General features: G+C 40.5%; 1 protein-coding gene across 3 annotated transcripts in view; it reads right to left on the reverse strand.

The window, feature by feature from the left end:
• The window catches only part of EPHA6 (EPH receptor A6), a 333,490-nt gene that overhangs the window by 103,565 nt on the left and 212,971 nt on the right, over positions 1–16,954 (reverse strand). For all 3 annotated transcript variants that reach the window (XM_081908393.1, XM_081908394.1, XM_081908395.1), the window contains exon 6: positions 10,122–10,246. In XM_081908393.1, the coding sequence (XP_081764519.1) occupies positions 10,122–10,246 (125 nt within the window). The remainder of the gene's footprint in view (positions 1–10,121; positions 10,247–16,954) is intronic.

Consider the following 16,954-nt stretch of genomic DNA (forward strand, 5'->3'; position numbering starts at 1 on the left):
TATGATATCAGAATATATGGTCCATAATTCAGGTTAGAACAAAACTGTCCACAAATATCTACATAACATAACTGGCACCCACAGGGCACCTTATGAATCCGTAATATGATAAAACAATGTTCAGAAATGTGGTGCATTAAGTTACCATAAGGCACTTTCTTCCTGATAACTTGAAAGAAATAAGGTTCATGGGAGACATGTTGGGTGGGGGCGGAGGGCAACGAGAAGAACTAAGGAATGTTATTGTTAATAGCAGAGCTGAAGCTTTTGGATAGCACATCTTTACCATGAAGCAGCACCTCGTATATAGAATTGGCCTAACTCTTAGAATTGGCCAGACTCATAATGTAATGCCGCTGAAGTGATTTATGGCACAACAAAGTTTTTAACACTGCTCAGGAGGACTAGTGCATGACCACTATCTCAACAGCATAAACTAAACATAACAATTTCAATATGATTAAGTTGTGGTGCTCAGGGAAAACGAAGCACCAGAGAAAAAAATTAAATGATCTGTGATGCTCATAATTCAAAACAGGGTAGACAACATGAAAAACTGTACTATAGGGTGTCTTCAGGTTGCTATTTATTTTTTAATGAAGTCTCCAGCACATTATTACATTCTGAAATAGCAATCAACATGTAAAATGAACAAGGAAAATATAAAATATGTACATATAAATAGAATGTACAAAGGGTACAAACACCAAACAGATTATTATAAAATGATATTCCCTAAAAAGCAATTAAATTTTGCCTGCTCAACAAGTGTTAAGATTATGAGACAACTAAAGAGACAAATCAGACTCTGTTGTTTGTTTTTAATGAGGAAGGGAGATGTGTCTGGGAGGAGAGTAGAGGCAGCAATCACACTCGTTCAAGGGAGGGAGAGATATGGTGTGGGAAGTAGTGCAGGCTGGGTAAGGAGCACATGGCACAGGCAATTAGTGACTGTCCCATGTGCCAGCCCTTCTTCCAATCTTGGGAATTGTGGTCGTCCTACCAGCCAGCCCTGATGTCTGTGGCTACTGTTGTAGAATGCTGTGTTGGCTCTGAGTAAGACTTCCTTCATCAATGATCTGATTTTGGATGAGGAGGCCAATCTAGCCTGTATCACTGAGACCTGGGTAGGTGAGCAGGGTGGAATTGGTCTCACCCAGTTGTGTCCACCTGGGTACATGGTGCAGCATCAGGGCAGACTTGAGGGGTGGGGAGGGGGAGTTGCTGTGGTCTACAGAAATCCTGTCTCTCTCTCTCCAGGCTTTCTGTTCAGCTTGAGGGGAGCATCTAGTCTCTGTGTTCCTGGCAACCGGGACAGATTAGGGATTCTGCTGTCTTGTTGTACAGATGTCTCCTGTTTACAGAGCTGGTCTTAGAGGCAGTGTTGAGGACTCGCAAACTGATGGTTTTGGGTGACTTCAACATCCATACTAAGGCAACTGGTTCTGGGATGGCTCAGGATGACCATGGGGCTGTCCCAAAATGTCCCCAACCCAACGCATGACTGCACTGGCTGCCAATTAGTTTTTGGGCCCAATTCAAAGTGCTGGTTCTGACCTATAATGCCTTAAAGGAATTAGGACTGCAATACTTCAAGGACTGCCTCTCCCTATATGAACTGACCTGGACCCTACGATCATCATCTCAGGGTCTTCTTTGTGTACCTCTGCCCTGAGGGGACCGGAGGGTGGCAACATGAGAACAGGCCTTTTCTATGATGACCTTCCACTTGTGGAATGCTCTCCCTAGAAACTCTTGCTTGCCACCTTCATTACATATCTTTAGACACTTGGCAAAAACATTCCTCTTCTCTCATGCCTTTGGCTAATTAAACAATCTATGGCCTTTTAAACTCTGTGTGAGATGGTTTTTAAAAATTATTTTTCTTTCTTATTATGGTATGCATTTTTGTGTTTTTTCATTGCAAATTGCCCTGTAAATCATTGGATGAAGGGCAGTATAAAATGTAACTAATAAAAATAATTAAATTGCTTGCACTAGTTTTTCACAGAAAATATTGTCAAAGTGTACTGGGATACTTTTATCACATTTTTCTTTTCTATTTTCACATTTGTCTCTAATCTGGAAAACAAATTTTGTAGCATGAAATAATGATTAAATACTGAACGTACATTTTGGCCTTTAAAGTTTTAAATTCAGTTTCCACCTAGCCCTTCAGCAAAACTGCCAACAAGAGGAGTGGGCAGAGGTGGTGGGATACAAATAAATAGTTGAGCTAAATAGCTGAGTTCTGATTAAATATCACTTTAATGAGGCTTATGTAGCCAGGATGAAGAAAGAAGCAAATTTGAGGTGAGTGGAGATGGGGAGCGCACGACAGTTCTCATACCTAGCAAAATGGCAGACATTTGATAACCATGGCATAGAATTATTAATGTTTATTATCTCTAAAGCGACATGGAAAAATGGATTCAAAAATGGATTCTAAATACAAAACAGATCTAAAGTTACAAGGTTCAGTAACACTGAAAGCTTAGGCTCATGCCTTAAATCAGAATGTAATCAGGGTTAGTCAAGGTGGAAAGTGTATGCTGGAAAATACTGAAATGGCTCAAATATTGATTGCTACATTTTCCAGCTGCCGTTTAATGCTCCAGTAATGCCTGTTTTCCTACATGAAAGCTTCAGAATCAATATGTCAAATACTGTGTTGTGTATGTTTATGAAATTGGCCCCAAATAATACAAGTGATGCAGTTAATCCCAATTCCCAATGTGGCAGAGGACTGTAATGAACAAAAGGATATAAAGCAATGCTGAAGATAGTGACAATCTCATTCAACAACATGCTTTACCTACCCCAAATATTGATTACATCTTCATTCTCACTATAATCTCCAGGATCTTATAAATTTGGACTCATATTCCTTCAGTGGATTTAAATCCAGCTGTCTTAATTGAACAAACCTTTATTTATATGGCACTTTAGTATTTTAACCCCTTCTGAATTTAAGGTATTACTAACAATATTTCCCACATCAAATTATCTAGCACCACAGATTTACTGAATATCCTGCAGTTCATGACATGGGATAACGTCTGAGGACTTCAACGATTTTGAAGTATAGCAGGAACTTTTTCATCTTAGGCTGTCAGAGCCATAACAGTTACATTTAAATATACCTGAAATAAATAAATACCCACAAAAAGTAGCTATAAAGATAGCCATCTAAGACATGTGGCTGAAGAAAGGCAGGCTACATGACCAATAACATTATTTCCTTTGTTAGGTGAATCTTTGTTTTACGTATGTAGGTTCCATTGAAGTAAAAAAGAAGTGGCCAAATATGGTCCATCAGTTGCTTCTATCTCCTGAATTTTAAGGGTCAGTTTGCAATGTAGCCTGTAAAAGGCATAAACTGCTACAATGTATTCATGGATCTCTTGTTTACACAGGACAGCTTTTTGCAGTTGCAGGCATGCAGGTGTCAAATGATAATTGAATTCAGGAATGCAGTGCCTGTAGTTGTGTGTATTAGTATTTAGATTTTGCCATCTTTCATCTGAAAACACGTTTATAGGAGCCTAATCCTACATAACAGCAGCAGAGCAGAAGATCAGACTTGGGGTGTCAGGACCAGCGCAAGGAATTTTCTCTTCCCCTTGCTCTGGTGCTGGAAATTAGTCCTTCTCATCCAGCACTGCTGCTCCAGTATATATTTTTGTACAACAGGAGTTGTAAGAAAAACTGGCCTTTTAATGCTAGCATAATATTGTGCCAGCAAATTCTGCCACTGTCCTCACATAGGATGCTAGGTTTGCTCTATAACTGTTGCAGTGCAGCCAGGGATAGGATTGGGTGCTAAACTATGAAATTGAAAAGGTAAGTTTGAAAATGTGATAACAAAAGAATAGGAAGCAAACAAGGAAGGAATGTAATAATAATAATAATAATAATTTTATAACCCACCCTTAAGTATAAGGTCCCAGAGAGAATTTAAAATATACATCCCCGGTAGCAAAGGTCAGGGTATTGTACAGTAGAGAGGGAATTCCATAAAGCTGCCACAGAGAATACCCTCTCAAGACCACCACCTTCTGAGAGACTGAGGGTGGGCCCCCTCTGCTAACCTTAATACTTGAGAGGGTCTGTGGGGAAGGAGGTGGTCTTTAGGCAGGGCTTTTTTCCAGGGGGAACTCACTGGAACTGAGCTCTCATGTGGGCGCCATTGCCATTCTAAGAGAACAAGGGAGGTGTTAATGGTGGGTTCTGGCACCCCTTTTTCTAGAAAAACGCACTGTCGTTAAGGCTTTAAACATTAACATAAACACCTTGAGTGGGCTTAAAAAACAACTGGTAGCCACTGCAGCTGTTTCAAAACAGGGGCTGTTTGAGTTCTAAAAGGAAATACAGCCAATAATCTGGCTGCTGCATTTTGGAGAAGTGGAAGTTTCTAAGATACCTCAAGGGCAGCCCCAGTTAGAGCACATTAACTCATCAAATCTGGAAGTTCCCAGAGCATGGAGTACAGTGGCTGGAGCTGGTGAACGAGCCAGAGCTTGAAAAAGGGACTCCTAGTCACTGGGGCCACATGAGCCTCTAGTGATAGTGTTGAATCCAGGAGCACACCAAGCTGCTCCTTCTAAGGGAATGCAATCTTTCCCAGAACTGGCCATTTCCCCACCTCCTGGATGTGAAAACACATCTGGACACATAACACCTCTGCCTTTTTGGGATTCAGCTTCAATTTATTAGCACACATCCAGCCCATAACTGCCCCCAAGCACCAGTGTAGCATCTCAATTGCCTCTCTGGAGTCAGATGAAACAGAGAACTAATGCTAGGTGTCACTTGCATATCGATGATGCCAAATCTCCTGAGTGGCTTCATATAGGTGTTAAATAGTATGAGGGACAAGATGGAACCCCGTGGGACACCACAGAACAGCTCCCATGGTGCCAAACCATAGCCTCCCATAAGTACTTTGTGGAAACAGCCCTCAAGATAAGAACAGAACCACTGAAGCATAATGCCCCAGGCATCAACCTCCCACAGGGCCTCCAGAAGGATGCTGTGGTCAAAGGCTGTTGAGAGATCAAGGATATTAAGTAGGATCACACTCTTCCTTCCTTTCTCATGACAAATGTCACCAGCTAGCCTGTACAAGGCAGTTTCACTGTCATGGTCAGGCCTGAAGCCAGAACGGAATGGATCCAAGTAATCAGTTTCCTCCAGGCATGCTCAAAGCTCACTTTCTTGAGCACCTTGCCCCAAAAGGGGATGTTCACACCTGGGTAATAGTATTAAATAAGTATCTTAACAATTTCTGAACATTACAGAAGAAATACCTACAATGCCTGTCTATTTTAGTTTGCTATCCACATATTTAAAAAAAGGCATGTAGATTATGATAACCATATGCAAGTAGGTTCTGCAAATTAGTTCTGCTGCATGAACATGATACATTTTGGGTGCAGCTCAGGGTACCAAATAAGTTAACTATAATTGACATTCTTTTCTTGCTAGGATACACCCCCCCACACACACCATGAGAGAAGGAAGAACTAATGGCAAGAAGTAATAGTTCTGGAAATTATGGAACTAAATAGGTTGGGGGGGTATTGGGAGGAAAGCTTCAGTTTCCAAAACACATTCACAGAAGTAGAATTTAAAATTAGAGTTTTGCAAACTGAAAAGCTTTATGGTTGTGGCCCAATTTTCCTAAATACTGGACCAGAATAGAATGATCCAGCCTTCTATAACACAAAAACAAAAAATAAGATTACTAGGATGTATTTATTCATATTGTCAGAGCTGCCCAAGGTCCCAGCTCACAGAGGACCAACGCCAGTTCTTGTTATATACAAAAGTGTTTATTAAGGTTCAGTTTCCATTCCAAAGCCGCGGCACGCAGCTCTACGTCTCAACCCTAGACCGCTGAAGCTCCGTCTGAATCTCCTCCCCCCAGACACCAGTTCAAGACCCTAGCCTTGCTCCACCTCCTCCTTTGCTCCTTTCTCCTCTGGGTCCGTCTGCCCGCCGGGGTGTTGCCCTTTCTGGACTCTTCTGATGCTGAAGAGTCCCCGGATTCTTCCCCCTGCCTCCGGCGTGCTTTAGGACCTGGCTCCCAATCCTCGCTCCCAGCTGTCCCGCGCGCCTGTGCATTTGAACTTGGCGCGCGCGCCCAGCCGGCAACTTTCCTCCTGACCGTTACACTGCTTCCCCACTGCTCGCTGGATCTGACTTCCCCTCTGTTCCCTCACTCAGCGATAGGGGCGTGGTCAGCCCTGACTCATCCTCTCTTTCCCCTGGAGGGGAAACCGGTCCTGACACATGGGACACTTCTCCCCCGCTACGCTCTGGTGGGGAAACTGGTCCCGATCTCCAGCTGCTGCTTTGGGAGTCACCGCTGGTCCCTTGCTTCTGGTGCGTCCCTCCCGGGACCCCCCTTGCTCTGGCTATCGGTGCTCCCTTCTGGGAATCTTCCGAATCACTGGACAGACTCATGGACTCTCTTCCCCCACTGTCATCCTCACCTGCGCTGCCCTCGGATTGTTCTCCTTCACTCTCCGCTTCCTCTTTCCCCTGTGCCTCTGCTCCTGAACCCCTGACACACACACACACACACACACACACACACACACACACACAATCATACTCAGCAAGGGGCATGCACCATTATCCATCCCCCAGCAGCCATAGCCAGGCACTCAAAAAATCCACCTTCCTTCCATCTCTCTGACAGTCCTCAATTAATGCGTTCCGATATAGTGCTAAACCATGATTTAGCATTACAAGAACAAACCTGTGTGAGTCCTGTTGCTCCCATACTTCTCCCCTGGTAGCCTGCAAGGAGAAGACTGGAAGCTTCTTACAGGCAGTTTAGTGTCTTGTCCACTTTCTTCAACTTACATGTGATCTCTTTGGTTTATTATTATTGAATTATTTCACTGCAGACCAGTTATGCGTTTATGGAATACAGAGCTAGCCAAAGCACAAGGTATTTGGTCACTAGGCAGTTATAAAGGGGTGCATGTGCTATTCATGTAGCAACTTAAGCACACAGAGCTATAGGGATAGGAGGGAATGTGAGTGAGTGACCTGGTTGTTTCCTGCATTACATTTGAAATCAGAACTTGGATCTCTCTCCCACAGACAGATGTGTCAGAGTTATAGGCATCTGGGTGTTACACATTTCACAATGTGTGAGATGTGTTCGGTCCTACTTCAGATATAATGGGAAAGATTGGTGGGAAAGAGAGACACTGCCACTTTCTGTCCCTTCACCAGTGTAACAGCTGTAACAATTTTAACCTTCACATTCCTAATATAATTTTTGTGAGTGACACCACGATAATTGTTAACTACCCTGAGATCAGTAGAAGTCTGTAAAATTCTACACTGATTTTTTTTTGGGGGGGGTGTGTGTTAGGATGGGCTCACATATTCCTTGAATGTGTCAAAGCCTGCTTTTTTTCTGCCTTGGATCCAATGGTGCACTTCCATGAGAGGATATGTCTTTTTGTGTGTGGAAGGGTTGCTTCTAACATAGAAAAATAAATGTTTCCATTCCAGAGAAGTTCTTTCATTTGCACAAATCTTTGTGCAAAACTCTCTTTGCCTCTTAGGACCTTTCAAAAGCCCACTTGTTTTTAGCTCCCATATTTACGACGTCTCTTATAGAAATAATCTGACACTGCAGGGCAAGAGGCCTCCCTCTGGATAACCCAACAGTTCACGGAACAGAGCTCACAGTTTCCTTCCACACACAGGTTTTTGTATCCAAACCCCCCATTTATATTTTTTTTCTAAGCTTTTTGTCACATACATAATCAAAACAGGGAATAGTAGAAATTTCTAATTATTTTCATTACTATTAAATGCTCCCATGCATGTCCACACAGCAACACATGGGGGGGGCAGACTTTGGTGTACTAAAGTGTAGCAAATCCACTTAAATACAGTTGTGAAATCATATATTTATATGGAAGTATCTCCTCAATTATAAATGTACCACTGCTAATTTGATATATGGTTGAACAGGCATCACACACCCTGCCTATGATGAAATACATGGCAATTTTACTTAGAAATATTTTACACTCAGGTCTGTTATTAAGATGAGCACTGTTTGTACAAGGTCACTGCAAACACAAGATGTATCAACTGAGTCAAATATCCACTATAACATAAATGTTTTTATGAGCAGCAGGTGTATTCCTGCAAAAGACTATAAAGCTATTAACTGCTCAGTAAGGAATACATAATAATAGGTTGTTAACTCAACTGCTCTGACAAGAGCAGGGAGAAAGGACACTTTAAAATCATTAGTAAGGCCTGCAGAAAATGAAGATAGTCTACACACTATGATTTTGAGGCATGGATGGTTTTGAGTCAAAAAGATAAATGGCTTGGATTCTAAGAGAAGTTAACTTGAAGTTCACGGAAGGTAAGTTTTCTGAACTTTCCTCAAGAGCCTTTGCCCCCCCCAAGCCTCAATGGAGGATTGGGGCCCTCCTGAATAATGTGGGGTGGAGAAGGTAAATTTCATTCCATGAACTTCCTTACATTAACATAGATTAGAATAGAAACCCATGCCCGGCAATGTCCCCTCTTTTCTCTAAGAACAACATTGTTCTTTTTATTTTAAAAGATACACTACAAGAGATATTTGTGATGTTTAGGAAAGTTTTTAATAGTTATTCTAATTTCATTTCCTCCTAAAAAGGGAACATTGCGTAAGGTAAAAATAAAAAATAACAATAACAATCTTAAACTGGAGGAAAACAGTTTTCATAGAGATTAATGTATATAACAGGGGCAGCATTACCCTTGCTGTACACAAATATTAATTTAGTCCTATTGGTTAAATAGCTATTTCAGGAATTTGAAGCAATACAAATATATCCAAACTGGTTTGTTGGAGACATTGGTGGGATGGGGGAGGGAAGAGATCCACTTCTATGGGGGGAGGGGAACCCTACCGAAAGTATTCAGCCTTAGTTAGAACTAAGAGAATTATACCAGACTTGGTCCTCATGACCCTCCAGTGTGCATCTGCCTTAAGAAAATATTCAGAACATGTTCTGTTCTTGTCTAAGCAGTCATTACATGGTTGGTTTTGTTGTAGAAAGGTCAGCATTTTAACATAGCATTGGATATCAATCGGGCACTTCTAAAGATCAGCAATTCTGATAATCATTTTCACTGTTATTTTCTGTTGGGATATAATCTGCAAATGATAATTTGCTTGCAGGCATAATATTAACATTTTTTTAATGGTTACTATGGACTTATCCCAAAGGATGCTTGGTTTAGTAAAGTGTAGTTGCAATTTGTGGTTGTGCACAAAGGTCATAACACAAAACTGTGCAGGGATAGTGTACATCAAGCTCCATTCACATAAGGGGTGTTTTTTTCTAATTAATTTCATCATCAGGGAATAACCTGTTCTGTGCACTAACATGTGGTAACATAAACATTAATAATCTGCTATTATCTTTACCAGAATGTCAACCATGGTGTTTGGCATATACTATCTCAACAGCATACCATCTAACTTACATCTTAGCAGTTTGCATACAAAAAGACACTATGAAAGCAGGTTACACATATTTATTAGTGTTCATAACCATTACCATCAAGCTTCTGAAATATCATTAACTTGTTTACTATTGTCCAGAATTAATAGGCATTAAAAACAAGTCATGTTAATTATGCTTATTAAGGCAAAAAGATGCATATTAAAGTACTGCTCTGATCATATTAGTACTTTGATCCTGGCAGGCTGTTATTTCTTTTTCCAGCGCTTCTTTCAATAACCTTTAGTCTGCGATGGAAGTACTCATGTGAAAATTTCACCAAACATTTAGATCACACATGAGCAAACTGCTACACTGTGACTGAGTAGCCAACCGCAGCACAAACTGATGGCAAAATATGTCTGCAGCCACTTCACTGTGTCCAAAATTCAGTTTGACAAGGTACTGGGACAACAGTAGGCAAAGCAGCCACATAAATGAGCTCTAGCTCATTCAAACAAGGTGACAAGAAATCTATCTATAAAACTGCAGGCTATACTGTATGTTGATCTACAAAAAAGGGTCAATGTTAAAAACACGATGCTTTGAGGGTTTTATTTCATTTAAGTCAAGACCTACTTTCTCATAGTACTTGATCTCGTAGTCCAGAATGGCTCCATTAGGAAAATCAGGGTCTTGCCATGAGAGGGCAATGCTGTTTTGGGAAGCCCAGTCCTTCCTGACCATACCTATCAAGGAGGGTGCTGAAAAGGAAAAGGATAACTATGGGTTAAAGACAATGCAACATATTTAGACTATCACAAGGAGGTAACTTTGGGATGGTGTCCAAAGCACATGGCCAGCAGATCACACTGGAGTTTTCAAGAGACTGGGTGGAACATGGAGAAGATAGTGCAGAATAACACATTAAGAAGTTAATTGTTCAAACAGGATTCACTCCAGAAACAGACGTGTGATCCAACAAATTTCTGTACTACTGTATTCAATGCCCAGAGAAAGTTTATCATCACAATTTAAATTAATAGACACCATTCCTTTTGGAACTTGGTCAAATGTTGAAGTAAATATCATCTGTTCATACTTTATACTCATTATCGATAAAAAGTAGCATGACTTATAGGAGATGTGAAAAAGTTTCCTAAGGCTTCTGACCCAGGTCTGGAAGCTGCAGCTGGTACAGAACAGAATCCTGTGGCATATCTGCTCTGTGGGGCAGCCTTCTGGAAGCACATTACACAGATACTAGAACAATTGCACAGACTGCCTAGGTGCTGCTGAGCCAAGTTCAATAATTCTGTATTTTCATACGAGATCCTACAAAACTTAGGACCTAGATAGTTGACAGAGCATGTGTTACCATATAGACCTACCCCACATTCTACCTTTGTGTAGGCACCAGGTGTTGCTAGAGATTGTACAATAACAGTGAATGAGAACTCATTGGGTGCAGTATTCTACTACCTTGATATTGGCTATTTTGCCCTTGCTTAGCAGCAGCTTGTAAATCTAAAAGTTACTAGCCAGCAGCACCTCTGTGTTCCTATATACTCAGACAATATTACCAGACCTAAAAGCATAATCACAAGCTTATTCCCATGCTTATCCTACAACAAGTTACTACATAATACAATTTACAGGTGTTTTATGCTGTTTGCAAAGAATAAAGAGTTCATTGTCTATGCAAAAGAATAAAAGGACATGTCTCCAAAAAATAAATTAAAAAATGCCAGCATGTAGAAATTAGTGGAAGAAATTAGGACACAATGATACTGACCTCAAGTCACCACTATTCAACAAAAAGGTTTCAAGGGAAGGCTCTATTCAATTCAGATTTAATGTAGCTCTTGATTTCTTTTCCTCTACATGTGCTGAATTAGCATAAGCATAGCATATCTAGCATGATTTTACTGTATATGTTGTTGTGATTTAATTACTCTGTCTTCTTTTGCATCCATTTGGGATCTACACAGAAACATCACACCCCCATGGCTACCCAATAGCTCCCCTGTTTGCAGTTTTCTTTGCTTGCTTGCTTGCTGCTGTATGTATGTATGTATGATGTATGTATGTATGTATGTATGTATGTATGTTTCTCTATATATCTTTCAAGTGAGGATGCTACTTTGTTCCCTTGATGAAGTGGGCACTTGTTTATGCCCCAATAAATCTATTAATCTTTAAGGCGCCACAAGACTCTTTTGTTGTTTTTGCTGCAACAGACTAACATGACTACCCCTCTGGAATTTTTACCTTGCTATAGCCATCTGCCAACACACAGTTCTCCAATTACTTTTGAGAATGCCATCTGGAATTGTCAAAGGCCTTGCCAAAGTCACATTATATGCACTGCATTCCCTTTATCCATCAAACCAATTATTCTGTCAAGGAGGGGAATGAGATATGGTTAGTGATTTTTCCTGTTCCGCCTGCCTCAAGTGGTGGGAAGTTCAGGGCTGTCTTTTAAGTAGAAAAAACAGTGGAAAGAACCTATGGTGTCTATATCTGATCCTTTACAACATACAGGTTGGACAGGCATGGTCATCACACACAGAAAACAGAGAACTATCCTACCCAATTAACATTCACACAGCCATCACCAACCCCACTCACAGCACAAGAAAATCTAGCTAACTCCCAAAAGTCTGACACTGAATTCCTTTGCTCCACCCTACAAATGGCCAACAGGCCACTTAAAATATTTTTAATTATAGGTCTATCAGAGTGCCTTTAAACAAATTTTTAAAAACCTGCATTGTTTTCTCCTTTTTCATTATACATAAATCCAAACCCGCCATCCATTCCATGATGCTATAAGAATTTCCCCAAGCAATACAGCTAAAAAATATAGACACGCAAACAAAGGACTCAGGTTGCTCTTAGCTTAACTGAAAACTTTCACGAAATACTTTCATACTTACTACAGAAGAGTAGAAGTTGTCAGTCAGTGTAGAAAACACTGGGTTAAATTGACCAATGCTCTAACTTAGTATAAGGCAACTTTCTATGTATCTGTATCGCAAAACAATATATTTAAAGAAGCAATACTTAGCAACTCTAGACTCCTTTGGTCCAATGAGCTAGTACAGCTAACCCTCCTGGACCCATCTGATACTTCACCCATTTCTTTTCACTGTTCCTATTCCTCAAATGTTGACATCTCTTAGGGCTTCTTTACTATTAGATCCATCAAGCTTCCTTCATTCTGTCCTATTTATTGAGCAAAACTATGTCCACCGTGGCAATGCCAGGAATACACAACTGCAGCAAAATTGTTCTCCCTTTGAAGTGCCACTGAAGGTCTGCAGTCCTTGATGAGACCTCAGTCCTGCTTTACAGGAACTTGAAGACCCCTGCCTGTTTTGGTTTGAAACTGCATTGCTTTACTGACCTTTTCAGCTGTTCTCTTATAGGGATGGGGGTAATTGATGGATTCAATATCAGGGACTGTTTTTCATACACAAAACATTTTCTCTTGCCTGTTTTTTTTCTGGAAAGATCACTTGTGGAATTCACCGCAGACAAAGACCCAACTATGCAACGCACCAGAAACCTTCCAAAAATGAACTGAATCACCCAGCCACAATCAGGATCTAATGGCAGATCAAACATGCACTGTTCACCAGAAAAAGGACATCAAAGTTGATACTCAGTCTTATGGAAAGCAAGTGTTGAGTCAGCCAATCATGATTTACCATGGCAATACCATCAAATACAGCTTTTCTGTGGCAACTAATCCTCAGTCCATTTTCATAATAATGATTGAAAACACTACCCTATAAATCTGGGTTATCATGTTGCAAGTCTTTATACTCTTTATATTCAGGAATGTGGAGCTGGGGCAAAGAGACACAGTATGCAAAAAACTATGTTGTCACACCATGTTTTCAGACTTTACAGCACGGAAGGTTATTTTTGATGGCATCTCTATAGCAAGTGTTACGTATCCTGTACTGTAATACGTTGGTAATCATTGCAGGATGATTTGAGACAAAAGTGAGTTTTCTGAAGAGATTCCAAAGTGGTATGATCATTTTTCTACCATAGTTTTGGTAAGTCAGGTTTTTTATATCACCATGCAGTAAGAAAAATGTTAAGCTGAAATCCTTGATGTTTTGTATATTATAGTCAGTCACCAAGTTTGAAAAAAATGACTTCATTCCCAGGTAGGAAGTTCCTGATTATTTATTTCCTGGCTTCTACGATCCTTTTTCTAAACCGTAACACTAAAAGACTTTATTTCTGGTCCAACACTATAATTTTTAACATATCCATTGGTCAAAAAAATAACACCACATTTGATAGGAATCAGGCTGAAAATATAATATACAAAGTGCTTCTTCTAGTCTAGTGATTGTGCACCTTACACATGGTACAATAATGACCTATTTCTATTTTCAGATGATCATCTCAAAACCGATGATAACAACTGAAAGGTACATAAGTAAACTGCACAGAAAAGAGAGTAGGCAGGAGGGCAGGGGGACAACTTATTTCCTTGGTAAGAGCATATGGTCAGGTGAAGAAGAAAGGTAAATTGTTGGCAGAAAAAAATATTACCAAACACTGTTAATTATAAAATGTGTTACACAACTTTGTGCACTCTAACTTTGCAATTGAGGTTTTCGGCAGAAATGTGTACTTTCAGTGCTGCCAGAAAATACTATTATTCTTATAAGAAATGCCTCAACCTTTATTTCTATAACTGGATTACAATGGCTATGAAGTTTGACAGTAAGTATAACGTTATCTCATATATAGCAATAAATAGAGTCTAAGGTCATTCACTGACTAGAGTTGAGAAAAATGCTATTTCAATTCACTGCTGCAAAACTATTTATTTCATTTGTTGTTTTTATAAAGTCTGCAAGGAAAAGTAATAGAAAGACAGAAAAAGAAAACCATTATATTCTTAGCAACGGGACACAAAATACTGGAACACAGTGATACACATGCTGACAATCTGTTCCAGGCACAGAAGCTCCAGTGCATGCATGGAACTCCTCTGCTTGAAATGTTTTTCTATTCATTTCAATGAAATTGCGTTTCATAGAGAAATGAATGGGCCTTACTGTCAGGACTGGGTGATGAGGAGTTGTGGAAGGTGCTAGCTGGAGAGCCCGTTAGGAAAGCCACAGAGGAGGAAGGCTCAGAGCCAGGGGAGTTGGTGGTGGGACACTGAGCACAGGTCAGAGGATGAAGGAGTGGTAGAATGGTTGAATGCTGAAGAAACAACAGTTGTTCGCCCCCTCCCTGCCACTGACTCGGTTCCTTGCCCTCTCCATTCTTCCCCCCTCTTACCTTGCTGTCTTCAGCCTCCTGCTCATGAGACACTGCATCTCCAGACTCCACATGGCCTAGAGTGGCCTCTGGAAGGTCACTCCAGGCTTTGCCGCGTCAGGAGATGCCGCACAGTCTAGAGCGGCATCCGGAAAAACTGGGGATCAGAAGCTGGGGAGCTTCTGTAAATTCAAGATGTCCTAATTAAATTGAGACACTTGAGGGGTCTGAGATGAACCAGAGGCAGGAAGCAATTCAGACTCTGGACATGAAGTCGGGAAGGAGGGGCCAGAGGTGGCAGAAGCGTCCATGCAGCTTGCCTCCTACTGTAGCAAGCCCCGCCCCCCCGTCTCCAAGGCCTTGAAGAACCTTGCTTGCAGCAGAACAAAGGGCACAGATAGTTCCTCCCAGATGCAGCTTAAGGCTACTTGGGAGATATTAGGCTGGGGAGAAGACTGAGGGAGAAGTAGGAAGCACAGGTCACCAGTCCTTTTTAAAAAAATAATTTTGATTAGTTTTCAATTACAGTCCAATAAAACTTCATTATAACAATACCAATTTATAATACAATTATTAATACTAATCGTTCAAATACCGAATTATATAACACAAATAGTCAGTCCTGGTAACTGTGTTATTGGAGGCCAGTCTTACATGGAGGTTTCTCTGCTTATATATGTACTGCTTTCTTGAATAAATAATTAACTTTACTGCTCGTCTCTGAGTCTCCAAGCTGACCTGCAGCTGAACCAGCACTGACACTTACATGTGAATATATACAAATCTCTGGATCAACAAGCCAAAGGATCCATACTACTGGATTTAATTGAATGCATATTTCATCCTAGGATAAATCATGAAGGTGTTCATTTATTTTAATAATAATAATAATAAATAAATAAATAAATAAATAAATAAATAAATAAATAATAGTAGGCTTTTTAACTGGATTTTAAATCTGGCCTGTAAATTATTTCATGTTGCCTCTAAGCTAGGGAGCTGTTTCTAATCATTGTTTGTTTTTAATTATTATTGCATATTGCGTTTTTAATATTTTGTTGTAAGGGGACTTTTACTTATGCACAGCTAGACAGGAGTGGCCTGGCGTACTCTGGTCCATGGGGTTACGAAGAGTTGGACACGACTAAACGACTCAACAACAACAACAATATAAATTTATTATTACACATAATTTGGACATATTCGTACAAAACACCATGCAGTTCGTTAAAAATATACAGAGCAACGCTGCCACTCAACTGATAACAGCTTTGGCAGCATACTATCAACAAAAACATCATCACTCTAGTGCAACAAAAGCTTTTTTTGGGTGTGTGGGGGGAAGAGTTAAGTTTTTACTTGGCAGCAAATATACGTCAGTAAAGACACTGGACAGACATCATTGAGGAGAGTTTTCACAGATGGGGAGCAACTCAAAAGCCCCCCCCCCCGCCCCATGTTATCATCCTCTGAGCCATCCTCAAAGAAGACATCTGAAGAATGGGCTCATATCAAGATCTAATGGTCTGGGTAGGTTCATATTAGGAGAGGTGTTCTAGAAGATATTGGATCCTAAATAGCAAACAGCTTTATACATCAAGGCCAACACTTGGGCTCAGAAATATGCAACAGAACTGGTGTTATATGATCTATTTGCATTGAATCTGTGCCAACTCAACAGGTTAGGCTTTTTAAAGCCTTTGCATCTAGCAATTGGGAGCTTAACCAAAAGCTTAGTGGGGAGTGATTTTCAGGGGAAGGAAGGTTAACCCTCTTCAACCATCTCCCCCATCATTCACTCACAGCGGAAGTGAATGCTTTTTATTTTATTTTATAAAGATGAATTTCTGTAAGGGGTGAGGCCAAAGAACAGAGGGTGTGGCTAAATGAAAGAGGCCCACAGAGGTCCCCCACTATGCACACATACATGGGAGTTAGTCCTATTGAGCTCTGTGCAGCATACTTCTGAGTAGAAGCATAGACTTGCACTGCAGATTTTCTACACACATAATTTTATTTACATGCCGCCTTTCCATAGTTCAAACCATGCTCAAGATGGATTACAAAGTGAAAAAAGGAAGGAATTGTGATTAATGAATACACTTAGCAGATGTTAGCACTTGGAGGCTGGAAACACAGTCTATGTAACACATCAGAGCCTGGCTTTCAGTTAC

Source organism: Podarcis melisellensis (genome assembly GCF_964234715.1).
Source record: "Podarcis melisellensis genome assembly, chromosome: 4".
Taxonomy (NCBI): Eukaryota; Metazoa; Chordata; class Lepidosauria; order Squamata; family Lacertidae; genus Podarcis; species Podarcis melisellensis.